The following is a 23,876-nucleotide window of genomic DNA, read 5'->3' as shown; positions in this document are numbered from 1 at the left end:
TACCTGTGATATTGTGATACAAAAGCAAATACATATTTGGTCTTGGGTTCCTGGCACAGAGCTCTTCAAATCCATGTAATTTGCTAAGTGATAAGTGCTATAAAGGCTGGAAGGGAATCTTTTGTTCCACACAAGCCCCTTTCAACCACATCTGAGTTTATGTTAATGAAGTGATTTTTGGAAAGCCCAGAGGATGGGGGCTGGTTGCCAGGGAAACCAACCATGTGATTAGAGGGTCGGAACTTTTAGCCCCACACTACCCACACTACTTCCGCTTCCCAGGAGGGGAAAGGAGCTGGAGACAGACTTTCATCACCAATGGCCGATGACTTCATCAATCATGCCTATGTAATGAAGCCTCTGTTAAAATCCCTAAAGCTTCTGGTTTGCTGAAAATGGAGGTGCTGGGAGGGTGGTGAGCCCTGAGAGGGCATGGAACCACACTCCTTTCCCCATACCTTATACCTTACCTGTGCATCTCTCCCATATGGCTGTTCCTGAGTTGTATCCTTTTATAATAAGCCAATAATCTAGTAAGTAAACTGTCTTTCTGAGTTCAATGAATCACTCTAGCAACTTATCAAACCCAAGAGGGGGGTCATGAGAACTCCAGATTTATAGCCCAGAAGCACAGGTGGTAACCTGCTCTGGTGATTGGCATTCAAAATGGGAACTGGGGACAGTCTGGGGGGGACTGTGCCCTTCACCTGTGAGATCTGATACTGTCTCCAGGTAGATCGTGCCAATAGAATGAAATTGAGTTAAATTTGTAGGACACCTAGTTGGTGTCCACTAAGAATCAGAGAATTGCTTGGTATAAAGGAAAAAAATCACCCCACACACTTGGAGTACAGAAGTATTCAGTGAGTAGTGAATAAAGGGAGCAAGTGTTTTCCTTTTCATTACCATATTTCTTATAACCCTGATGGGCTGATGGAATCCTGGCAGAGGGACCACTCCACATCCATTTTCCCCTCTCTTTTATCACTGTCAGTTTTGTTTTCCCCAAGTGCAGCCTCCGGAAAACCACATGCATCCCTGCTCCAATGATGGGCCTGATCTATCTCAGGGTAAGCCTATCCCCTTCCCAGTACTTGGTTCAGGAATGGCCACTGTAGAGGCCACTTTTAGGCAACAGGCTTGAGCAATGGAAACCTGAGTAAGGGAGAAGGATCCACAGTGACTCCCTGGCTGAATACTGTCAGACCCATCGGGCAACCCACCTCAAAATACCCCTAAGCCCTAGCTGACCAATGGGCTACTTACAACCAGGCAGTTACCAAAAAAGGAAAAATTCCATATGTCCCCATACCTCCTGACCTTCCTCTTTTAAAAACAGCCCCACCCACTGCCTCATTGCACACAGTCTCTTCTTTGCTGTCCTGCCAGCCACTCCCTTGTGGTATATTCAATACCCTTCTATCGTCTTTGTTCTGCCTCAGGTGAATTCTTTCACCACCTGCCACACGCCACTGGATTCCACAGATCATCATGTTTTGGGGCCCCCATCCAGTCAAGAAAGACACCACAGCCATGTGTACCTCTCATCTAGAAAGTGAGTTGGGAGGAGAATGCTCCTGGAGCACTTCTTAGAAAAGTTTCCTTAATATTTGATGCTTAGATCAGCTGCAAGCATATAGCTAACCGGGCAGAGCCAGCATGAGGGCGGAAGGGGCCAGGAGAGGTAAAGACTGGCTTCCTAGCTAGCACAGTTGAGCCGCTGAGTCAAAGAGCCCTGAAATCTGCATTCTTTGGGACATCCTATTATGTGAGATGATCAGTGTCCTGACTGCTTAAGCCAATGTGAGTCGTATCGTTTTGCTACTTGCAGCCAACACCATCCTAACTGATACACTGCTGTATTTTCCCACTTGGAAATCTTGACGCAGACAGCTAAGTAACTCACTCAAGAACTGCAGAGCAGACTTCAAAGCGAGGTCTCTCTGACTCGAATGCCAAGCTCCAATCTGCTGACTAACCTGAGAATGGGCCATTCGTGGCTGTGGAGGAGAGCCACGGAAACAATGAGCCAGATGTGGGGGCTGCAATATCAGAAGGGAGCTAATGCGACTCTTCTTCAAATGTTCCTTCCCACACAGTGGGAGGGATCCGAGGCACGGCCTCCTCGTCAGTCAAAGCAGCATAAAAATAACATCATCACAGAGTTTTTCTATGTACAAGGTACTCTTCTGATAGATGATTTTAGCTGATATCATTCTTTTAACAATCCTGCTGAGGCATGCATCCAACTTTATAGATGAGGAAACTGAGGGTCTATAAAGTTACAGGACTTGCCCGAAGTCCCCTACCTATGTGGTCGAGCAGGGGCTTGCTACAAAGTGAATCTGGGGTGCCTGGGTGGCTCAGTGAGTTAAAGGTCTGACTCTTCACTTCAGCTCAGCTCACGGTTCCTGGTTTTGAACCCTGTGTTGGGCTCTGCACTGACAGTGTGGAGCCTGCTTGAGATTCTCTCTCCCAGTCTCTCTGCCCCTCACCCACTCTCTCTCTCTCAACATAAACAAATAAATAAACTTAAAAAACAAAAAACAAAGTCTTATTCTAAATCCATGCTCTTTCCACGTCGCTGCGTTTGTCAATAGGACCCTTGTTCTTACAGAAGATATGCTCGAAACCATGTACTTCAGAAAAAAATTCTTGGCAACACCTCGGGGAATGGCGGGCTGCACAGTTAAAGCAAGGACACAGTTAAAGCAAGGACTGAGAGGTCAGTACACTCACCCTTCTAAAGTCCCCAAACACACCTCAGCCCTGGGGCCAGGAATCCTTATTGTCTAGAAACAAGGCCCTCAAGGAAGGCTGGAAACCCTCAAGCAATGAGCCTTTCAGCCAAATCTCCTGTAGGTTTGGAATTTTGCAGTGCACAATCTTTAGTTGAAAAGCTCTTTGCTCTCCACTAATAGCCTTAGGCCATGGAAGAAGACATTCCCAGTATCTATCTGTTGGTAAGTGGCAAAGGAGCCATGCTGAGGAAACCTGTGTCATAAATCAGTGGAGAAACGCAAGCTGTTTGTCTCTTGATTTTACCGGCTGAGGTTTCTCTTTGGTTTTTATAAAGATGATTAGAAATTGGGTTTCCCCAGAGGCACCTGGGTGGCTCAGTCAGTTAAGCCCCTGACTTCGGCTCAGGTCACCATCTCACGGTTCGTGAATTTGAGCCCCACATAGCTGTGCTGACAGCTTGGAGCCTGGAGCCTGCTTCAGATTCTGTGTCTCCCTCTTTCTCTGCCTCTCCCCCTGCCTCCCCCCCGCGCCTCAAAAATAAACATTTTAGGGGCGCCTGGGTGGCGCAGTCGGTTAAGCGTCCGACTTCAGCCAGGTCGCGATCTCGCGGTCCGTGAGTTCGAGCCCCGCGTCAGGCTCTGGGCTGATGGCTCGGAGCCTGGAGCCTGTTTCCGATTCTGTGTCTCCCTCTCTCTCTCTGCCCCTCCCCCGTTCATGCTCTGTCTCTCTCTGTCCCAAAAATAAATAAACGTTGAAAAAAAAAATTAAAAAAAAAAAATAAACATTTTAAATAAATAAATAAATAAATAGTGTTTCTTCGAGCAAACACACACCTACCCAGAACTTTTCTGTTGTCTTCATTAGCAGCTGTGTGCATTGGGGGATTCTGTGTAGAGCCCCTCCCTGACATTGCCATGGGATGGCACTAACTCCATGACTAGCCTGTAGGACAAAGGTAGCAAGAGCAGATTTCATGGCGGATCTGGTTAATGAGCCGTCAACTACGCACACATATTATGCTAGCGCTTGGTAGAATCAATGTTGCCAAAGACCTGGTCATTAGTGAGTTTCCAGTCTAGTAGAGACAGCTGTTGTAGCCGAGACTTCTATTTGAAATCCAATATTCATTCTTCCCTTCTCCTAGAGAGAGAGAATTTTTAAGTGGGTGCATGATTACCGAGCCAAACACTGTACTTCTCAGCCTCCCCTGCAGCTAGGGGTGGCCCTGTAACAAAGTTCTGGTCAGTGGGACTTTAGAAATGTTCTGTGCACCTCCCCTGTTGTACCTTTAAAAAGAAGCAAAGACCTCGCCTTTCCCCCTTCTTTTCCTTCCTGCTGCTTGAAATACAGACGTGATGGCAGGAGTGGGAGGTACCATCTAGAACCATGAGGTGGAAGCCACATCGTAAGGACAGAAGAGCAGCAACATAGGAGGAACTAAGGCCCTGATGATTATGGAGCTGCCATACCACCCCTGGACCATCTCCCTGAACTTTGACCCACAAAAGAAGTTAACTTTTCATTTAAATCACTACTATTTAGGTCTCTTTGTTGAAGAGGCCGACTTTATATCCCAACGAATATAGATGAACACACAAATCCCTGTAAACCAATGTCGAACAGCTCAGTAGCCCCCATCTGTGTAATGGCAGGACCCCAGCAAGATGTCCTCCATTTACTCCAGCAAGCTACGAGAAGATGCTTCACAAGTGACCTACAACCAGTTTATTAACTTGCACACTTGCTCTGTTCTTCCCTTTCTGCTCTCTGTCATCGACATTGCCCTCAGTGTGGCGAGCCTTGTTGCCTTCACAGCCCATCACAAGAAGGCCAAGAGTACTATGTCTTCCACTTCCAAACCCTCCAGACTTCCGGGTGAAGAGAGGGCCAAAATCTCTTTGCAAAGGCCAAAAGGGACCCCTTTACAAATCTAGCCACTCTGTGCCTCCTGGTGCATCTGGGCAGCTCTACCCAGAGCCCCTCCAGATGCTTGTGTTAGTTTTGGATTCTCCCTCTTCACCAAAGGGCACACTCCATCCATAGGGCCAGCCCAGGGGAACATCCCTTCCAAACTCCTCCTTCTCTTCTTTCTGTCGCCACCAAGGCTCTTCCTCCTCCACTGCTCACCAACCAAAAGCTCACTAACATGTGCATAAAGGGAAATAGACCTCAAGATGCATTGAAGGTGTGTGTAGGGGAAACACTGCCAACAGGCAGCTGAAGTTAAACCATATATGTAGCTAAAGACGTGTGTGTGTGTGTGTGTGTGTGTGTGTGTATTGTGTGTTGACATTGAGGATTCTGTAGCAGCAGGCTTCACGAAAGAAGCATTATCTCCAGATCCAAGCCAGTTATATGGAGCTCAGAGAGACTTCCAGCTTCCCATCCACTCCAAATTCTTAATAGGTAGCCAGATAACAAAGTGAATAGGAAAACTGACAGACAAACTGAAGAGTCTGTTTTTCCTTAATCCAGTTGTTTTGGTTCATTTATCAAGAGTTCATAATACAAAAGTGCCTAGAGGGACCATAAAGAAAATGCCAATGAGTGAAGTGAAAACCTGGGACACAGGTGTCCCACCCAAGGTGACAGTGGATACTCAGATCCTGCTAACTGTCGCCATGTAGGAATGGGGACCCAGACCAGATTAAGTCAGACTTGCCAAAGCAAATGAGCAAGACATCCTAGTTTTTTATGTGAATGATCCCAATTCTCATTTCTTAAATACTTTTTTGGAAATATCCCATTTTTAAATGCTGATCATTAACTCAAATCTTTTTAAATCACTTCAGTGGGCCAAATTAAATTCATTTTTGGACCACATTCAGCCTGCATCCTGAATTTTGAGACCATGTTTGTATCTGTACTTAATGTTTGTTAAATACTTGCTTTGAGCAGGCCATTGTATTAGCTCCAGGTGGAATGTGTATACATGTGCATGGAGAGAGTTATAAAAACAAGGTCACTGTTCTCAAGGAATTTATAAGTTATAAGGGCAGATATGAAGATATGACATAGACACATACAATCGCAGAGAGGAGGAAGTCACATCTTATTTTGGGAAATCAGAGATAGCTGCTGGAAGGAATCACCACTTCCAGAAAGAGAAGCCAGGAGAGATGAAATTTAGGAAGGGTGAGGTGGGTCAACAACACCAAGTGCTACCCAGCGATTACAGAGGACAAAATCAGGGATGGTTATGGACGTTGACAATCAGGAGGCCATCGGCCATGGAGGAAAGGGTAATTTTAGAGGGTAATAGGACCAAGGAAGTGAAATTATAAGTGATACCACTTGTTGGAGAGACTTGACCACTGCAGGAAGGAAAGAGGAAGAGAGCTAAGGGATTAGCGAGACTGGAAGAGACAGGAAGCCAGTGAAATTGGGGAGGGGGGGACATAGGAGAGGGAGACATGGGTGATGGTGAGGCAGAGACAAAGTGTAGATTCAAGGAAGGAAGAAGGAGATGGCATCAAGGGTATAGGTAGGGGGTTAACCTCGGTCAGAGAAGGAAAGCCTCTGTAAAAGGAAGGAGTCGTCGCTCTGAGGATATCACAAATCACAACACAGTCCCCAGAAGTCCTGTTTCTGAAACATCAGAACAGAAATCTGTGCTGAAGAGTTGTAAAGAAGGCGGGGGAACACTTAAAATTATTTCCATGGAAGTCCAATTAAATAATAAATCTTTTTGATTGCAGGAAACATCTTTGAGAAAATAGGAACTCAGTGACAAGTTTTAAATAGGGTTGGAGGCAACACAAGTGAAGATCCATAAAATTCAGCTTGGCTGCAGATGGAAGCAAGAGCAGGGTTAGCCTAAGTGCGTCTTGGGGAATGGAAAAAATGTTCTAAGAATCCACATGAATAGAGTGGGGTTATCTGTGGGGAAGAAAGAAAGCCAATGACTCTGCAGTTATGAAACGGAAAAACAGAAGGATTAGACCACTGGAGATTATCTTAGAAAGGAGTGGGGTCGGTGGCACAGTCGCCCCTTTTCCATTCTTAGACCTCTTCCAGCCATTGTGAGAGCTCAGCATTCGATCCTCTCCGGAGCGTGCCTCTAGTTGTCCATCCACACTGGCTCCGTGCCTGGCTTTCGCTGGCTGCTTCTGCTTGACGGCTTCCTAGAAAACCCACAACTGCCTCTCTGGCATGTCACTATCCCACTAACTTGGTTTTAATAACAAGACTCAGTGCTTTAACTTGTGCTACTTACCTCGCTCGTGGCCTCCGACAGATTTCTGTGATTGTTTCTGAGGCAATATCATGGGCAGAAGGTGACCTAGAAATAACACCTAGCATTTGTCACGGCACATACCTACTATGTGCCAGGCTGGGCCTCACATACAACCATTATGGCGGTCCATCATGACAGTAACCCTCTATCCAATGTCTGCCCCCTTACCAGCTGTGTGACCTCAGGAAAGCTTCTTACCCTTTCTTCAGTTTCTTTATCATAAAATGCAATAATAATAATAAAGTCTATGTCATAGAGTTGAGAAGATTAAATGAGTTTGACACACTTAGTGTGCTTAAATAGTGTTTGGTATGCAGTAAGCTCCCAATAAATGTTCACTGTTATTATTAAGGAGGGGCCATTATCATCTTTATTTTATTTGTGAGGAAACTGAGGCAAAGCTTGTTTAACTCATTTCCCCAATGTTAACACAGCCAGCTGGTAAGAGGTGGACCTGAATGAGGCCAGAGTCCTTCTTTTTATACAAGAAACTGGTTAGAATAGTGAGCTGACTCCAAGCTTTGAGAAAGAGAGCTAAGTCAGCCAGTGATTTAGGGAAGATGTCTTCTGTGTCCATTCTCAAGTCCCTAGGGCCACCACTCGTTGCTGGTAGGTGAGAGAATGGCTACAAAGCGATCTTCAGCAATAATGTCATGGTACTTCTCGAGACAAATGGAAGAAATCTATGTCTAGTAATACATATCCCTAACATGGTAAATGATTGCAGGAATGCCCTTGGATACACATGGCTGCGTCCGGCCTCAGGTCTACACTGGCTGTTGGCCAGAAACATCAGGGTTTTTTTTTTGTCAGGTGACTCTCTCTTCAGGGTGGCTCACAAGGCGGCTTCCTCCAGAACAAGCAAATGAGAGAAAGAAAGTCAGAGGACAGCCTGAGAGAAGAGCCACAGTCTCTCTGTTACCCACTATCACAAGTGACATCCATCCCATCTGCCAGATTCCATTCACCAGGATTGTGGCACTAACTCCAGCCCCCCCTCAGGGTCAGGGCACACAAGCATGTGATGCGAGGAGTTGGGGGCAATTGTAGAAGCTGCCTACTGAAAGAGTCTCGGATGCAAACTGTTAACTATTATCATCCAGGTCACCACCTCGTTGTTAAATGTTCCTGACACTTACTGGTCCGGTTTCCGAGGCATATGACTCCATTGGACCTCATCAGCCACTCACTCCTTTTTACAATGGTCTTCTCTAATTTTTTGTCAACACCTCAGTTTGCGAGTGTTTGCCTTACCTTTATTTGGCTGCTGTTTTTCTCGTCTGCCACAGGCCCTCGTTACCCTGCCAAACTTCAGGTTTTCACCTTATTCTCTTCATCAAGTGTCACTTTCCCCTGGATTTGTGTATCACTGAGATGAACATTTTCTGAGTAGCCACCATGTATTAGATGTCCTGACATTAACCATTCTGCTTGGCAGAATCGTTTACCGATTAAATTCCTTTGAATCAGTGACCCCGGGTGTCTAGAGTCATATTATTGGCTCTGAGGACACACATATCAGAGATTTCTTTTGCCACCACTTCTGTATTAAATCTGACATTACCTGTATAAACAGGTGGGGTAAGAACAGACCATTCCGCTTTATTGTTTTCCATTTTGCTTTTGGAACATATGATGTAGTTTCAAAAAGTTGGTAATGTTTGTCCCGAATTTGCTCATCTGAAAATGATTTCAGTCGAGTAATTTAATGATTGGAACATTTTAGAGCTTTTTCCAGGGCACCAAAACTCTTAACTTGGTTTATGAATTCTGCAGCACTCTCTGGCTGACTGTTCCCAGCTGCTGCAGAGCCTTTACCAAGTCTCTGTAATTCCACAGATCTGGCCTCACAAAGGGGTTTTCATCCCTTTTGTTTTCTTAAAATGTTTTCCACTTGGTTTTTAGGATCGGGCTCTGATCATGGTAAAATAACGGAGACAGAAATGTTCCTAGGTGGGTAGATATTACTATAAACATTACTTACTAATCATTTGGCGGAAGAACCCTTGAACCTGGGGTCTGGGAGCATCCAAAACTCTTTCCGAAGGTCCGACAGGATTCTGTTGAGCAAGATTATTAATGGAAAGGAAGCTGCCAGAATGATGGCTGCAGTGGATGTTACCGCTACTTTCTGCCTGCTTATTAGGAATGAAAAAATAATACATAGTGATTTGTGGATTATGTGAATAATGCGTGAATTTGAAGATGATTCTTAGCTAAATCCAAAGTGTCCTAATTCTGGGAGTAAAGATCACGTCAGCCACCACGATGACTCTTTTGGTGAGGCTCTCGTTAACAAAGCAGTCTTCATCACGCACTATCAGGGTGAATGCTCTCTCACCCTCAACAAATGCTGTCTTCCTTTCTTTTCTCTCCCTCACTTGGAGCATTCTCTATGCTTCTTTTGTATTCTAGACAGGATTTTATCTCAAAAGCTATGAGCCTTACTAACGTTAAGCCGTTTTAAAGAGCTGGACATATGTCAAGAAGAAAACTATTCAGGGCAGGGTTCCAGAAAATACATACCCAAATGATTTCATTCCTAGCTCAATCACATGGTGTTGTCCTTGGCTGAAATGTGGCGATTAATATTCCCTTCAAATTCTGAAACAGCTAGAAGCTTCTTAAAGGGTTGAGGTTTGTGGCAGAGAGTTTTGCTTAAATTTTTAAATTGTTTTTCCATTATAGCAGAAAGTTATTTTTAGTTCATTCTTCTGTATTCTTTGTTCAATAATGTCTAATCTTGAGCAAGGAGAGGCTTCCCAAATTAAGTCACAGATCAGTTAAGGCTAAAGTGAGATTTCTGCTCTTTAATAGTCTTTGACAAGGAGGACAGAAATTCTGGTTTATATAGTTAACAGGCGACAACTTTGGACTCAGGTAAACTGAGGCAATGTGCTCTGCTAAAAAGAGCAGAGAACCAAACTTCTAGAAGGTCTTGGAACTCTTCAGTTTAATTCAACATTTACCAAGAAGTTGTTTTATTGAGGATTCTTTGCTGTCAGCAGAACTACGATGATAATAAGACATGATTTCTTGCCCTAAAGGAGCTCAGAGTGTGTGCTTGATGGGGGTGGGGTCCGGGGAGGCAAACACATGAATAAATAATAAGACTTGATACTAGACAAGTAAGATAAATAAATGTCTGTTTAACATCAGGCAGAACATGTATAACATGGTAGTGAGTCTCCTTTTTTAAATTATACTTTTTATTTTTCCCTTTATTTTCACAATAATATCATAATAATTCTTATTTCTATCTTACTTTTTCTATTGTTCCTTCCAACTTCTATTAATTCTACCTAAACACTCTCTTTTCTTAAGTGTTTATTTTAATTCCAGTTATGTAACCCACATATATTATGTTACTAATATATATATTAGTTTCATATGTATAGATGAATATAATACAATATATATATTCGTTTCAGGCGTACAATATAGTAACTTAACACTTCCATACATCACTCTGTGCTCATCACAAGTGCACTCCTTAACCCCAATCACCTATTTCACCCATTACCCCACCCCCCAATTCCCCTCTGGTAGCCATCAGTGTTTGTTTCTATAGTTAAGAATCTGTTTCTTGGTTTCTCTTTCTCTCTCTCTTTTTTGCCCCTTTGCTCATTTGTTTTGTTTCTTAAATTCCACAAATGAGTGAAATCATATGGTTTTGTCTTTCTCAGACTGCTTTTCATTTAGCATAATACTCTCTAGCTCCATCCACGTCATTGCTGGTGGCAAAATTTCATTCTTTTTTTATGCCTGAGTAATATTCAATTATATATATATATATATATATATATATATATATATATATATATTCTTTATCCATTCATCAGTCAGTGGACACTTGAGCTGTTCCCATAGTTTGGCTATTGTAGATAATGCTGCTATAAGCATCAGGGTGGATGTACCCCTTCGAATTAGTATTTTTGTATTCTTTGGGTAAATACCTAGTAGTGCAATTGCTGGATTGTAGGGTAGTTCTGTTTTTAACTTCTTGAGGACTCTCCATACAGTTTTCCAGAGTGGCTGCACCAGTTTGCATTCCCACCAACAGGGCAAGAGGGTTCCCCTTTCTCTGAATCCTCACCAACACCTGTTGTTTCTTGTGTTGTTGATTTTAGCCATTCTGACAGGTGGGAGGTGGTACCTCATTGTAGTTTTGATTCACATTTCCCTGATGATCAGTGCTGTTGAGCATCTTTTCATGTGTTTGTTGACCATCTGGATGTCTTCTTTGGAAAAATGTCTATGCATGTCTTCTGCCCTTTTTTTAAATTGGATATTTGGTTTTGAGGTGTTGAGTTTTATACATTCTTTATATACTTTGGATACTAATCCTTCATCAGATATGTCATTTGCAAATGTCTTCTTCCATTCTGTAGGTTGCCTTTTAGCTTTGCTGATTGTTTTCTTCACTGTGCAGAAGCTTTTTATTTTGATGAAGTCCCAATAGTTTATTTTCACTTTTGTTTCCCTTGCCTCAGGAGACATATATAGAAAGAAGTTGCTATGGCTGATGTCAAAGAGGTTACATACTGCCTGTGTTCTCCTCTAGGATTTTTATGGTTTCAGGGCTCACATTTAGGTCTTTACTTATTTATTTTGAAAGAGGGAGAAAGACAGAGAGAGACAGAGAGAGCACACAAGCAGGGGAGGGACAGAAGGAGAGAGAGAATCCCAAGCAGGCGTCATGCTGTCGGCACAGAGCCCCACATGGGGCTGGAACCCACAAACTGTGAGATCGTGATCTGAGCTGAAATCAAGAGTTGAACACTCAACTGACTGAGACACCCTGGTGCCCCTCACATTTAGGTCTTTAATCCATAAAAGGGCAACATGTCTTGACCTTCAAAATATATGGTATGGAAATCAATGAAATTCAAACTCTGCAAGTACATAATTCAGTGAGTGAATCAAATTATGTACTCTATTTTATCTTTGTGTGGGGAAAAAAAACCCAACCAGGAATAGCTGACTAAAGATATTGTAATTGGGGAGACCTATCTCTACTTCTAAAATCCTCAAAGGAATTCTAAAATATGGGCATCTGAGGTCCTTTCCGGACATTGGGAGTCATTTGGTCCACGATGCATAGTAAAAATGAGGATAGCATCCATGATGGTTTTCCCCAAATTGTGCCCATTCCTAGGCTGAGAAGCCATGAGAATTCAGTCCCAATACTGTGTTCAGTCTCCCAAGGGAGCCCACAAAGCACTGCAGGGACAGAAGCCTGGACAACTGGCCATTGGGGCCTTAGCCCATGTTCCAACAAGTAGAAGGAGAGCCCAGGGGTTAAGGAAGGCTAGGATGATTCCAGATACTGAAAATGAAGGTGCTTCAAACCTGCAGAAAGAGAAAACTATTTTTTGTCCTCCCACAGACTGAATTTTGCTCCTACCCCCTTCCACTGATTTTTCCTCCCTGGCCATCCCTAAGTCTCTGAATTCTGCCCATCCTGTTCAATGCACACATCAAACTTTCCATTCTTTGAGCAGTTGAGCAGCTAACTCTTTTCTGTGTCCTAGACATAGATCTTGGCTCCTCAATCATATTCTAAGCTAAGACACTCATTCATCCAAAACTGGAGCACCTACTGTATGCCAGGCATCATGCCCAGTGCTGGGACACAGTGGTGAACAAGGTCTCTGCCCTAAAGATGCAGACTAATAAAGAACACAATTATGCACTATGAAAAGTGTGAGGGAGGAATTTAGCAGGTGTTATGATAGAAAATAATAGGCAGGACATCTCAAGGAGGCAACCTGGACATCGAGACCTAAAACAAGAGCAAAGGTGAGCCACACAAAAAGGGAAGAGGTTAGAGGACATTCCAGACAGAGGCACTGTAAAGGAACAGAAGTGGAAGGACTTTGGGCTCCTCAGGGAAATGCAGATGGCCAGCGTGACTAAAGCGAGCAAGGCGGGAGGAAGCAATTGCTGAGGCTGGAGGTGAGAAGGGCTGCAGCTGGACCCCAACGTTACATTTATATTCATTCAACTTTGGTGCCCAGTCCATGCCTCCCTTCAGTGATCCCCTTAATGCCCAGCACAGACCTTTGCTCAGGGTAAACTTTCAGCAAATACTAGACAGCTGAAATGATTGAGAGGCTCTGGTCTTGCACCACCCCCACCCCCAGCACCCCCCCCCACCCATCATTCATTATCTGACCAACTTCAGAGTCAGGACTCGGGACAGCCACTCCTCAATCCTTGTGTTTGATCACGTCCAGCCCTCATCCATGCTTTTCCCAGGAAATGGGGAGCTCAGTGGATGAGAATGACTTTGGTGAGCACATCTCATCGCTGATCAGCTTTCTTTTTCTTTCAGCTTTATTGAGGTGTAATTGACAAATAAAATGGTAAGATAGTTAAAGTGTACAATGTGATGATTTGATATAAGTATGCATTATGAAGGGATTCCCCCATCAAGTTAATTAGCACATCCATCACCTCATGGATTTACCTATTTACTTATTTATTTAGTGAGAATATTTCAGTTCTTCTCTCTTAGCAAATTTCAATTATACCATATAGCGTTATCAAACCAATTTGCTTCTCAGAGGTGGTCCAGCAGTGCAATGAAAGTCTGAGACTTGGGAGCCAGGTTTCTGGAGATTCTTACCCTGGTTCATTCTCCTCCAAGCTGTGCACTGTGGGGTAAAGCAGTCCACCTCCTGAGCCTCAGATTCCTTTCCTGTAAAATGGGACTATTAAGAGTGCTTTCGCCTAGGGTTTCTGTGAGGATTAAAATGTATGATGCATGAAAAGCCCTTCACACAGAGCCTGGCACATCATGAGCTCTTAATCAATGATTCGCTATTGGTGTTTTATTATTAGCATTAGCATTATCAACCATGGCCCTTAAAATACCCCAAATTTCCAATTCCACCCTTCCCTTTTCTATTTGGAGAAACCCTGGGACGCAGCTGGATGCCTCTTCCCCTGTGATGGCTTCTTAGACACCGCGGGGGGGAAAAGCACTGACTCACTCCTCTGTCGGCCACTGCAGTGATCTGTGTGCTCTGCTTCGGTGACATTTGATACTCACCGCGGTGCGTGGCAATGGTCTGTCTCCCCTGTGTGACTGTGGAGTCCGTGAGAACAAAGGCAGTGACTTTGTGCAATAACTGTCGAATCAAGGTTCACATTTTTTCACATTTTAACATCTCTGAACTCGAGGATGCATCTTACGAACAATGGCATGGTGCAGTCAACTGACAGTTCTCTTTTCTTTCTTAGCATCATATGAAATAATAACGTGTCTTACAACAGATGGCATCTTACCTTAGATAAATATGATAGCTCTGGGGACCGGCTTCAGAGACACTGCTGGGGTCTCCTATTTGGTACGTGACCTTGAGTGAGTTACATACTTAACCTCTCTCTACTGCGGTTTCTGATCTGTGCACTAGACATAACAATTGTATCTCCCTCAGCCAGTAGTTGTAAGGCGTCACTGACTTAATATATTGTAAGGCATTTAGGATAGTGCCTGGCACACTTTAACGTTGTAGAATTATTGGCTACTGTTCTTTGTGTTCCTGGTGGCTAGGGTGGTAACTGGCCAGACTGGGGGCTTAATAAATACGTGACAAATAAGTAAAAGAGCAAAAGAACTCACTAACCTTGACAGCCATAGGAGAAGAGGCTCCGCTCTTCCTCTGAAGGCTCCTGCACCCAGCTGCTTGCTCCCACCTCCGCCTCCGGGATCACACCCCCAGTCAGCCACCCAGACAATAGGGGTTCCAAGGACAGGTGGTTTCAGTCCAATATGGGCTCCGACAGACAATCTTTGCTCCGGGGCTCAACATCAACCCCACCCAGACTCTCAGAGCTGGACCACACAGAGGCCTGAGATTCTTCCTATCCATCTTCCTTCCTTCCTTCTCTTCTTCAACAGCTATCAAACTTCTATGTGGTGTGGGGGAACCCCCGCCCGCCGCCTTCTCCTGTTCCTCCCCTAAATCCCTCACAGACCTTTCCTCCCCTCAGTCTCTTCCTTGCCTAATTCCACCTTGGCCTCTGCTTCTCAGAGGGCCCCTCCTGAAGGACACAGTAATGCCTACCTGGACCCAAGCAGTGCTTCTGCGTCTCCTGCCTCGTCAAGCATAATGCTGCCAGAGGAGAAGCAGCAGAGATAAGAGGATGTGGAACAGCCCAGGAAGAGCTCAAACCCACTGAAAACCCAGTGCCATTGGGCACGACCGTGTCGGGATTTCAGCAAGCATGCACAAAGCCATATTTGCTTACTGAGGAAAACCCCTTCTCCCTTGGAGGCCCCAGAAAGGCTGTCTGAAACCCCGCTGTAAAAGGCAAAACTAAGCGGGGAACCTGAGCCACGGTCTCTCCCCTCCTGCCCTGTGGTGGACCTGGAAACCTTGAGAACATTTCCTCGGTTCTTTGTGCCCTCCGCCAACCAGACCATGCCTCACTTGGGTTGTGTCTGAGCAGAGCCGCCAGAAATTCTGTCATTGGGATCTTTTCTTGGCCAGGAGCCAAAAAAGCCCCGTTTTATACTCTGTTACCAAGAATAGATTCTGTTTCCTCCCAATCCTGTGCTTAATTCAAGAGTAGCTAAAAATGCTAGGTCAACACACATGCTATTTTTATTCCCACCTCCCATGTGCACACCCTTCTCCGCTTGGAAACGGTAGCCTTTCAAATCCTGGAGTTACACATCAGCCCAGTTGTTGCCATGGAAAAAATGAAAATGATGCTTTCTCTTAATCAGATGGGCACTTGTTTCTATGGCCTGCCCCTTCCTCACCTGGCCTTCCTGTCTCACTGCCTCTCTCAGGACAAGGACCACATGAAAAAAGGAGGCTTTGGTTTCTGTCCAGAGAAACCAATGACTACTGGAGACAACTCATAGAGGCCTCAAGATTGGCTTATGCTTTTGCCACCACCATTACCAGACCTGAATTCCAGGACAGCCCTTTACCTGTTAGAAGTATCTACCATCTCAGGAGGCCTCCCTGCTGGAAAGGCCCAGATAGCTTACAAATGACTAACACATAACACGTACTCAGGAAATCATTTTGAAATGCCAAATGGATTCTGTACCATGTTAGTATGTAAAAATGGAAAACCAATAAAATGGAAGGTAACTGTATTTTTAAAAAAATGTTGTGTTTTGCATGGTTTTGCATGCATGATATTTCTTTAAATAGCCAACTCTCTTTGCACCTGGGTGGCTCAGTTGGTTTAAGCATCCGACTTCGGCTCAGGTCATGATCTCATGGTTTGTGAGTTCGAGCCCTGCATCGGGCTCTGTACTGATGGCTCAGAGCCTGGAGCCTGCTTTGGATTCTGTATGTCCCCCCTCCCCCTCTCTGCCCCTCCCCTGCCTGTGCTCTCTCTCTCTCTTACACCCTCTCTCAAAAATAAACAAAAGCATTTCATAAATAAATAAATAGCCAACTCTCCAAGCACAGACACGGGAGGGTGACTTTACACAGATGCACATTTTCAGAGTAATTTTTGAGAGACTTATCTACGGTGAAAAGCTAGGCATCGACACTCCCTCTCCAGCTGCAAAGGCTTCTTTCTTCTCAGCTTCTAGGTTGGAGTTCACAGGCTCCCAGGGCAGTGGCAAAGTGACTTGAGCCTGGACGCACCAGGCTGCTCTTAGTTGAAGGATCTCTGTGGACCAAGGAATGGCTCTCCTGCCAGCACCCACCCCACCCCAACCCCCCTTCCCTGAGCTCTGGGTCAGGGACATGTTTGCACCTGGAAGGGGTCTGGGCAGGGCTGGTTAGGATTAAAGGTGCCCAGAAATTTGAGAGGACTGGGGAGCCAAGGTTCTGAAGAAGCATGCTGATTCAGACCCTAAAAAGGATCACATTCCACCCCACCTAGGTGCTGACTATGCCCTCCAGGGATCATCTGGAGGAAGAGTTCTCAGTTGGGGATACACATTAGATTCATGCCGGAGAGATTTTGTTTTTAATGCTAAAGGCACGGTCCTCTGCCCAGAGATGCTAATTCATTTGGAGATGAGGCCCTGGGAATGAGTGTTTTTGAAAAACTCCCCCAGGTGATTTGAACATGCAGCCACCGAGAACCCCTGTAGTAAACAGCTGGTCACCCACCACCTGACCACACTTCTTGGGCCTCGGTCAGAACGAGACAGGCTTTTGTGAAGAGAAATTTAGGAGCAATGACAGCATGTGTGGTGTCTGGGGAACAAACAAATCCATTGTATGGACATCTTCACATGTGTGTAAAATGTATATTTAAGTGTATACAATGTGTGTGATACATATGGATGCAGGCAAAACCAAAAATAGCCTTAGTCTTGAGAGAGTTTCCTCATGAGACAACTTTAGGTTTTGAATTCTATTTTTTTTCCTGCTACTATTTTAAAACATTGATATTATGGACAAACATGGTAGGATTCCATTTATATGAGGTACAAAGAATAATCAAATTCGGAGACAGAAAGTTAGAATAGTGGTTCTCAGAGGCTTGGGGAAGGAAGGGGATGGGGAATTACTGTTTAATGGGTAGAATTTCATTTGGGAAGATGAAAGTGTTCTAGAGATGGATGTTGGTGATGGTTGCACAACCATATGTATTCACTTAATGCAAATGAATTGTATACCTAAAAGTAGTTAAACTGAGGTGCCTGGGTGGCTCAGTCGGTTAAATGTCTGGCTCTTGATTTTGGCTCAGGTCATGATATCATTGTTCACGAGTTCGAGCCCTGCATTGGACTCTGTCCTTATAGCACACCCTGCTTGGGATTGTCTTTCTCTCTCTCTGAAAATAAATTTTAAAAACTAGATAAACTGATTTTTTCAGTTGAGTTACAAGATGTTGTATCATTTTGGATAACTTTTAAGGTTCCAAGTTTAACAAGCTCCCATGATGCATATAGCATTGCACCGAATCTTGGAAATAAATCAGTTCCTTCTTCCCTTAGATACTTCAGAGGTATCTCCGCGTTCCTGCCTGTGGGTTCTTTAGACTAGGGACCAATACCCAGAGATCTCCACTCTAAATGTATTGCTCCCCAGAAGCCTTTGAGACTTTCAACAGAGCTGCTCACAAAAGTTGTCACCTATTCCTCCCACCTCCACCACCGAGACCCTCATCTCACAGCTATTCGTAACCATCCAGAAATTCTCAGGGGCTTTTTAATTCATAGGCCTCACGAACCATCACAGCCAGCTCTGAGGATGTTTGAATGGAGCATCAGGGTTTGTATGTAGGGAAAGAAGGGCGGTAAAGTGGGACTTCAGATGTCTTTGAGCATAGGGTAAGTGAACCAAAGAACGAATTAGTTCCAAGTTTGTCAAATGAATGGCACTTAAATGACAATAGCATAAGTGGCCAAAAATGAATCAGCTCTTTCATTTATGCATACTTCAAAAACTATGGAGGAGCCACGATGAGCCAAGACTTGTCATAGTGGCATTGCAAGGACTCCGAGAAGTCCCCGACCAGTTGCAGAGATTAAATGGGCTCTAATTGTAGAACATGAGAAGGGCCATAAGCAAGGTTCAAAGACCACTCTTTTTCTTGCAAGGGCCAGAAATACATCAAGGCTTAAGTTAAAAAGGATGTACTGGCTCACAGGATAGAAAAGTCCAAGGCAAGTTTGCTTTCAAACAAAGCTGGATGCTTGTCCTCAACATCTTTTGAATTTCTCCTCTTACCTCTTAACTCTCTATAGTCTTTGTTCAGGGACAAGCTCACTGTAGTGGTGATCAGAATGCTCTAAGCTAACTTCCTACACGATTAGCAAATTCCACTTGAAGAGAGCTATTTTCTACGAGTGCCAACTAGAATTTTAGAAGTCTTAGTGAGATAAAGTACCTATCTCTAAAACTGGAAGGATGAGGAAACACAGGGGGTTGGCTCTACCCAAACTACATAGATGAGGTGAGGGGTGGAGGAAATGTTTCCCAGTGGAAATAGAGCTACCCTAACCAGAAGAGGGGATGGAACCTGGCCGAACAATTCTTCTCACCACACTGTGGAAGTTTAGATGAGGTAATAGGCCTGATCTCCTGGAGGAAATCAGAGAAGGCTTCTCAAAGGGACCAGTATTTAAATCGATCTTAAAGACCTTAAAAATGGGTAGGATCTGGTCATGGAAGGAAGAAAAGGTTGAAAGAAAGAGCCCACCATGGTAAACAAACAAACAAACAGAACAGCAAGAAAAGTATGAATACTAATCAATGATTTTAGATGAGAAGATTCTGTGTGATCAGTCTATTATTAGGTGGGACAAGTTGGTCCAGAGAGAACAACACTGAATTGAGGCAGGTTAGATCCCTGAACCCAATTCAGAAAACTGCCTTGGACGGTTTTGGTCTTTCAACAATGATAATAGGATTTCTTGAAAATGAGCAGGGCAAGAAATGATGTAATTTTATGTGACCTAAATGTCACATCATAGTCACTCTTGATCAAAACACACAATATACCTATAGAAGTTGCTGAGGAAGACTATTCTTTAGGTTGGGGTATAATTTGTGAAGTAAATTTTCTTTTGGCATTCTTGGATTTTTGTTTTGCCTTCTAATGTACAGTGAGACAAGGGAGAACTTTACCCATTACAAGACTTTCAATGAGCCTCATGTAAAAAAACAGGTAAGAGTTTGAAGTACAAGATACTAAATAAGAAAGAAAAAATGAGGTCTTAGGGTTTGGATATTTTCTTTTGTTTTACTTTTTTGCCCATAAAAAATATAATAGAAGTCCACAAAAAGGATTATTTAGGAAAAACAGAACTCCGTGGCCTGCTTCAGCTGCCATTCTAAGAGCACCTTTTCAGATACAAGTTCTCTTCTAAAAAATTCTTGGAAATTCTGAGAGGTTTTGTAATATTGAATGCTTTCAAGGCTCAAAGCCTGAGCAAGACAATAGCATCAGACCTAAAAATGCTTCCAAATGTCTAAGGTTCTCTTATTTAAAATTTTTAAATCCCAACTATATCTGTCTTGAACCCAATCCACGGTCCGAAAGCAGTGAATTTTTATTTCATTGGACACTCCTCCTTACGGACCCACTCTACATGGGACGCAGTTCTGATAAACCGTAAGTAACCATGGCTCTCCAGGTGTTCCCTCAACAAATGCAAAGAACCGGCAAGTAGAGCCAAAGAGCTCAAGAAACCAAACCATAGCCAACATTTATCTCGGTTTTTGTCACTACGTCTTTCGTGCGTTCATATTTTCTTTTACCGTTAAATATACAGTAACCAAAACTATTAATATACACATAAGAAACACGTGCAGCACGTAAGCATGGTAGGGTAGTAAGTCTAGTCAGTGGTTGGTTTCTGCACCAAGACTGATGAAAGGGGCCTGTGTGGCTTGTGCCATTCCCAAGTGGAAGAACCTCAAACGAAGAGCACTAGAAGCCACGGTGAGCCAAAGAAGGCTACTAACACAAGAGAGTGTCTGTTCACACCAAGGGACGGCGCTCCTATTTTATGTTTTTCCTGAGATTGCCCTTTGTCCTGGGTCTCCAACAAATGTCTTAAAATTGGTACAATACCAAATGAGACATGAGGGAGGAGACATAGGATAGAAGTGGAGAAAGTATGAGTGGAATCCAGGAAGTTCTGTGGTGGAGGACTGATAAATCCTCGATAAGGAGAAGTGAACAGAAGAGTTCATCAGTCCATCTTTCCTAAAGGGAAAAAACACATACATTTTTGGCTTTGGATAAATAGCGAAGGCTTTTGCAGAGGGGAAAGTGGTCATGGGAAAATGGAAAATGTCTCTAATGTCTATAGCACATGAAATATCAAAGAGTAATAAAATATTAAAGGGCAAGAGGGGTATATCTGTAAAAAATTACAGAGCACATGTTGGACAAAAAGTAAAATTATGAGATTAAATGGTTGTGTTTACTGAAATAGCACTTGGTACATAAACTCCAACATTCCTGCTCAAATTCAGTTTCTCAGAGGTTGGGCTTCGGATGCCTGAGCACTTTCGAACAGTATCTTTGCCTTCATTCTCTTTATTCGGATAAACACAACTGCTAAAATTATACCTAAAAGAGAAAATTCTAAGGTCAAAGAGATGGAATCTTAAAATGTACTATCACATTTGTTTATGAAGTAATACCCTGGTAGGAAAAAGTGACTCATGTAACTTCATTTCTTTTGTGGGTCAACAAAGTTTCGTTGTCCTGGTGAATAAGGGATTCTAGGCATTGGCTTTCTTGGGTTCATAAGCTTACCATTATCTTGTTCGGTAAGTACGTATCAACTCCCAAAGCATATCTCTCTGCTGGTGGCTATTGCTGGGTCTTTACCAAGAAATATAGGACCTAATGTACGTGGATGACTAAGTGCACGAGCATCTGGCAGACTTCCTGAACTTTGGACGTACTCAGTGAATGTTGATTCCAGTCCTTCATCCTCTTCTCTAGAGGAAATAGTTCAGTGAGAACAACCAGAAAGCTGTTCTCTGACCTGTTCACCTACCTAAATCTCGGGTGTGTCCACACCAGTTATCACATTTTCTTGGTGCCTTCCTCATAGCTCCAGCTTGAGTAGACCTCCCTAATCTTTCTGGTTTCTCCTATCTCTGAACACCTACAAAATTACATTGTGCGTTTAGCAGTAAAGGGTACTATAAACCCAGAGACCAATATGGAAAAGGGGAGTTGTTTGAAGGAAATTAACCTGCAGTAAATTTATAGAAAGGAATCGTGGCAGAAAAGGACTGGATACTCAGAGACCCATTAAGAATATTGCACTTAATTCCAGGGTATCTGGGGTGGCTCACTCGGTTAAGCATCTGTCATACTCAGGTCATGATCTCATGATTCGCGGTTTCAAGCCCTGCATCGAGCTGTCAGTGCAGAAGCCCTGCTTTAGATTCCCTGTCCCCACTCTCTCTCTGCCCCTCCTCTGCTTTTTGCTCTATCAAAAAGAAAAAAAATAAACATAAAAAAAAAAGAATCTTGCACTAATTCCAAACCCTACTTTAAAAAAGTAAAGGGCATGAAACTGTAAGATCCTATTACTTCTATCTCCAGATATCCCCAGACTTACCCAGTCTAACTTGTGGCAAATTATGGGCTTTACATGGTCATCTGAGAAACTGCTATTTGGTGCATAAACTCAAAAATCCTTTCAAGATGGGAGGGAGGATAGAATAAGAAAAGGCATAGAGGTAGAAGGAAGCTTAAGTGAGTGAAAACTCAAAAGTCTAGCTCAATTAGTATGAAAGGGTATGCACCAACCTGTGATCAGGGGGAAAAGATGATCCCCATGCATATGTTAGGATGAGTAATGACTATGTCACAAAGGCCCTTCCATGTCATGATAATGAGGAATCTGGATGGAATGGTATAAGGAAATGAGGTCCCTTTTAGAGCTGCGAATCAGAGTCTAATGTGTAGACTGGATAGCAGCAGAAAAGACCAAATGCTAGAGAACGAGTAAGAATTCTTAGAATAATCCCAGCCTTCCTTTTCAAAGAGAAAGGATGTGAAATGGTATAAACCCCTTCAGTCAAGTGGATATGACTTGGTGAAGTATCTATTTCTACTATTTAACTTATGATGAGGACAACAATTGAAAGAGGACCTCTTTGAGCACTGAGCGTTTCACAAAAAAAGAAGACAGCTAGAAGTGGGGACCCTGCTGTTTAGCCTGGCCAGGGCCAAAGCAGAATAAGGCCCATGATAAGCTCGACTTGTTCTGGGGTAACAAAGAATTAGTCTACCATCACGAAAATACTCAAAGGGAAGTTCTGCAACATTTTGGGTATGTAAGCGTCTCCACCGGAAGGCTAATTCTACCTGTTCCAACAACGGTAGACTGGCCTGTAAGCTCTGTGAGGGTAGGATCCGTGTATATCTTGCCCATCACCTATCCCCCACATCAAGCACCGTGCCTGCCACATAGCAGGGGCACAGCTACTGCATCTCTCTCTCCTGTATCACAAAAGTTTGGACACTAGGCACAAAACATAACAATTTATGCTTTAAAGCCTCTTGCGTGATATTTCCCAACTAACCAATGATAGGTAATGGGTGGTATTAAGGCAGCAGATCTCAACTAGGAGAGTCTGATGGTTTGCTGGTAATGCATATTCCTGGCTGTTTGCCTAGAACGTCAGTAAGCAGCCAGCAGACCAGCCCCGAAGACAGACCCTGAGGTGAAGGTTTCTAAGGCCCAGAACAGGAATCCCTGAATCTGAGAAATTATACTCACCAATAACCAAAAATGTGGTCAGGAGTATACCAACTGCCATGCCCACAGTGGGCATCCCAGGCTGGTGACCTGCTGGCTGAAAACAATGTCCTTCCACACACGTGCAGAAAGTAACTACAACGCAAAACAGTATTTGGTAAAATATATTTTCCAAGCAAAAAGTTTTGCAAAATCCTATATCAAAGACAGGAATTCTCTCAAACTACCCATGGTGACAGACATTATCCCAAGTTGCCTGTGGCAAAGTACCTACCTGGTAAAGAGACTATACCCTTCCAGCGGTGGCCGGCCACCATCACTGATGCGGATTGGACACTGTAAAGTCCCTCTTCAAAGTTCGTGTGCTTGGTAGAAAGTTTGGCATGAGTTCCTGTCAGAATAGGGGGAAAAAATGAATGACATAAAAACACAACCTCATACCCATGTATAACAGGAATAAAGCGCACCTTTGCAATATAATACTAAGGTTGGCCCAGGAAATTATTCGATATAAGTATGAGTTAATTACCCAAAGTATCACCACTCAACATTGCCTTCCATAACGTCAAACAGGATGCCAAAGCACCCTTTAATTTCTCAATTTATGATTGCTCTGTAGAATAAATACTACTAACTATCATAGCTCTGTAGCTATGTTTTATAACATTAGACTGAATGAAACACTGAATTAGAAAAAGAAAAAATATTTGAAGACGTAAC

The 23,876-nt window shown here is 43.5% G+C and overlaps 1 protein-coding gene across 1 annotated transcript in view; it reads right to left on the bottom strand.

Moving 5' to 3' along the window:
- Positions 1–20,103: 20,103 nt before the first annotated feature.
- CDH17 (cadherin 17) overlaps positions 20,104–23,876 on the bottom strand; it is a 74,094-nt gene continuing 70,321 nt past the window's right edge. The window contains 5 exon segments of the mRNA XM_030304446.1: positions 20,104–21,001; positions 23,178–23,291; positions 23,431–23,449; positions 23,451–23,488; positions 23,491–23,547. Of these exon segments, the coding sequence (XP_030160306.1) occupies positions 20,901–21,001; positions 23,178–23,291; positions 23,431–23,449; positions 23,451–23,488; positions 23,491–23,547 (329 nt within the window). The 3' untranslated portion in view covers positions 20,104–20,900.

The sequence above is a fragment of the Lynx canadensis genome, chromosome F2 (assembly GCF_007474595.2).
Source record: "Lynx canadensis isolate LIC74 chromosome F2, mLynCan4.pri.v2, whole genome shotgun sequence".
NCBI lineage: Eukaryota > Metazoa > Chordata > Mammalia > Carnivora > Felidae > Lynx > Lynx canadensis.
The sequence above is the reverse complement of the archived record's forward strand: the minus strand, read 5'-3'. Positions and strand labels throughout refer to the sequence as shown.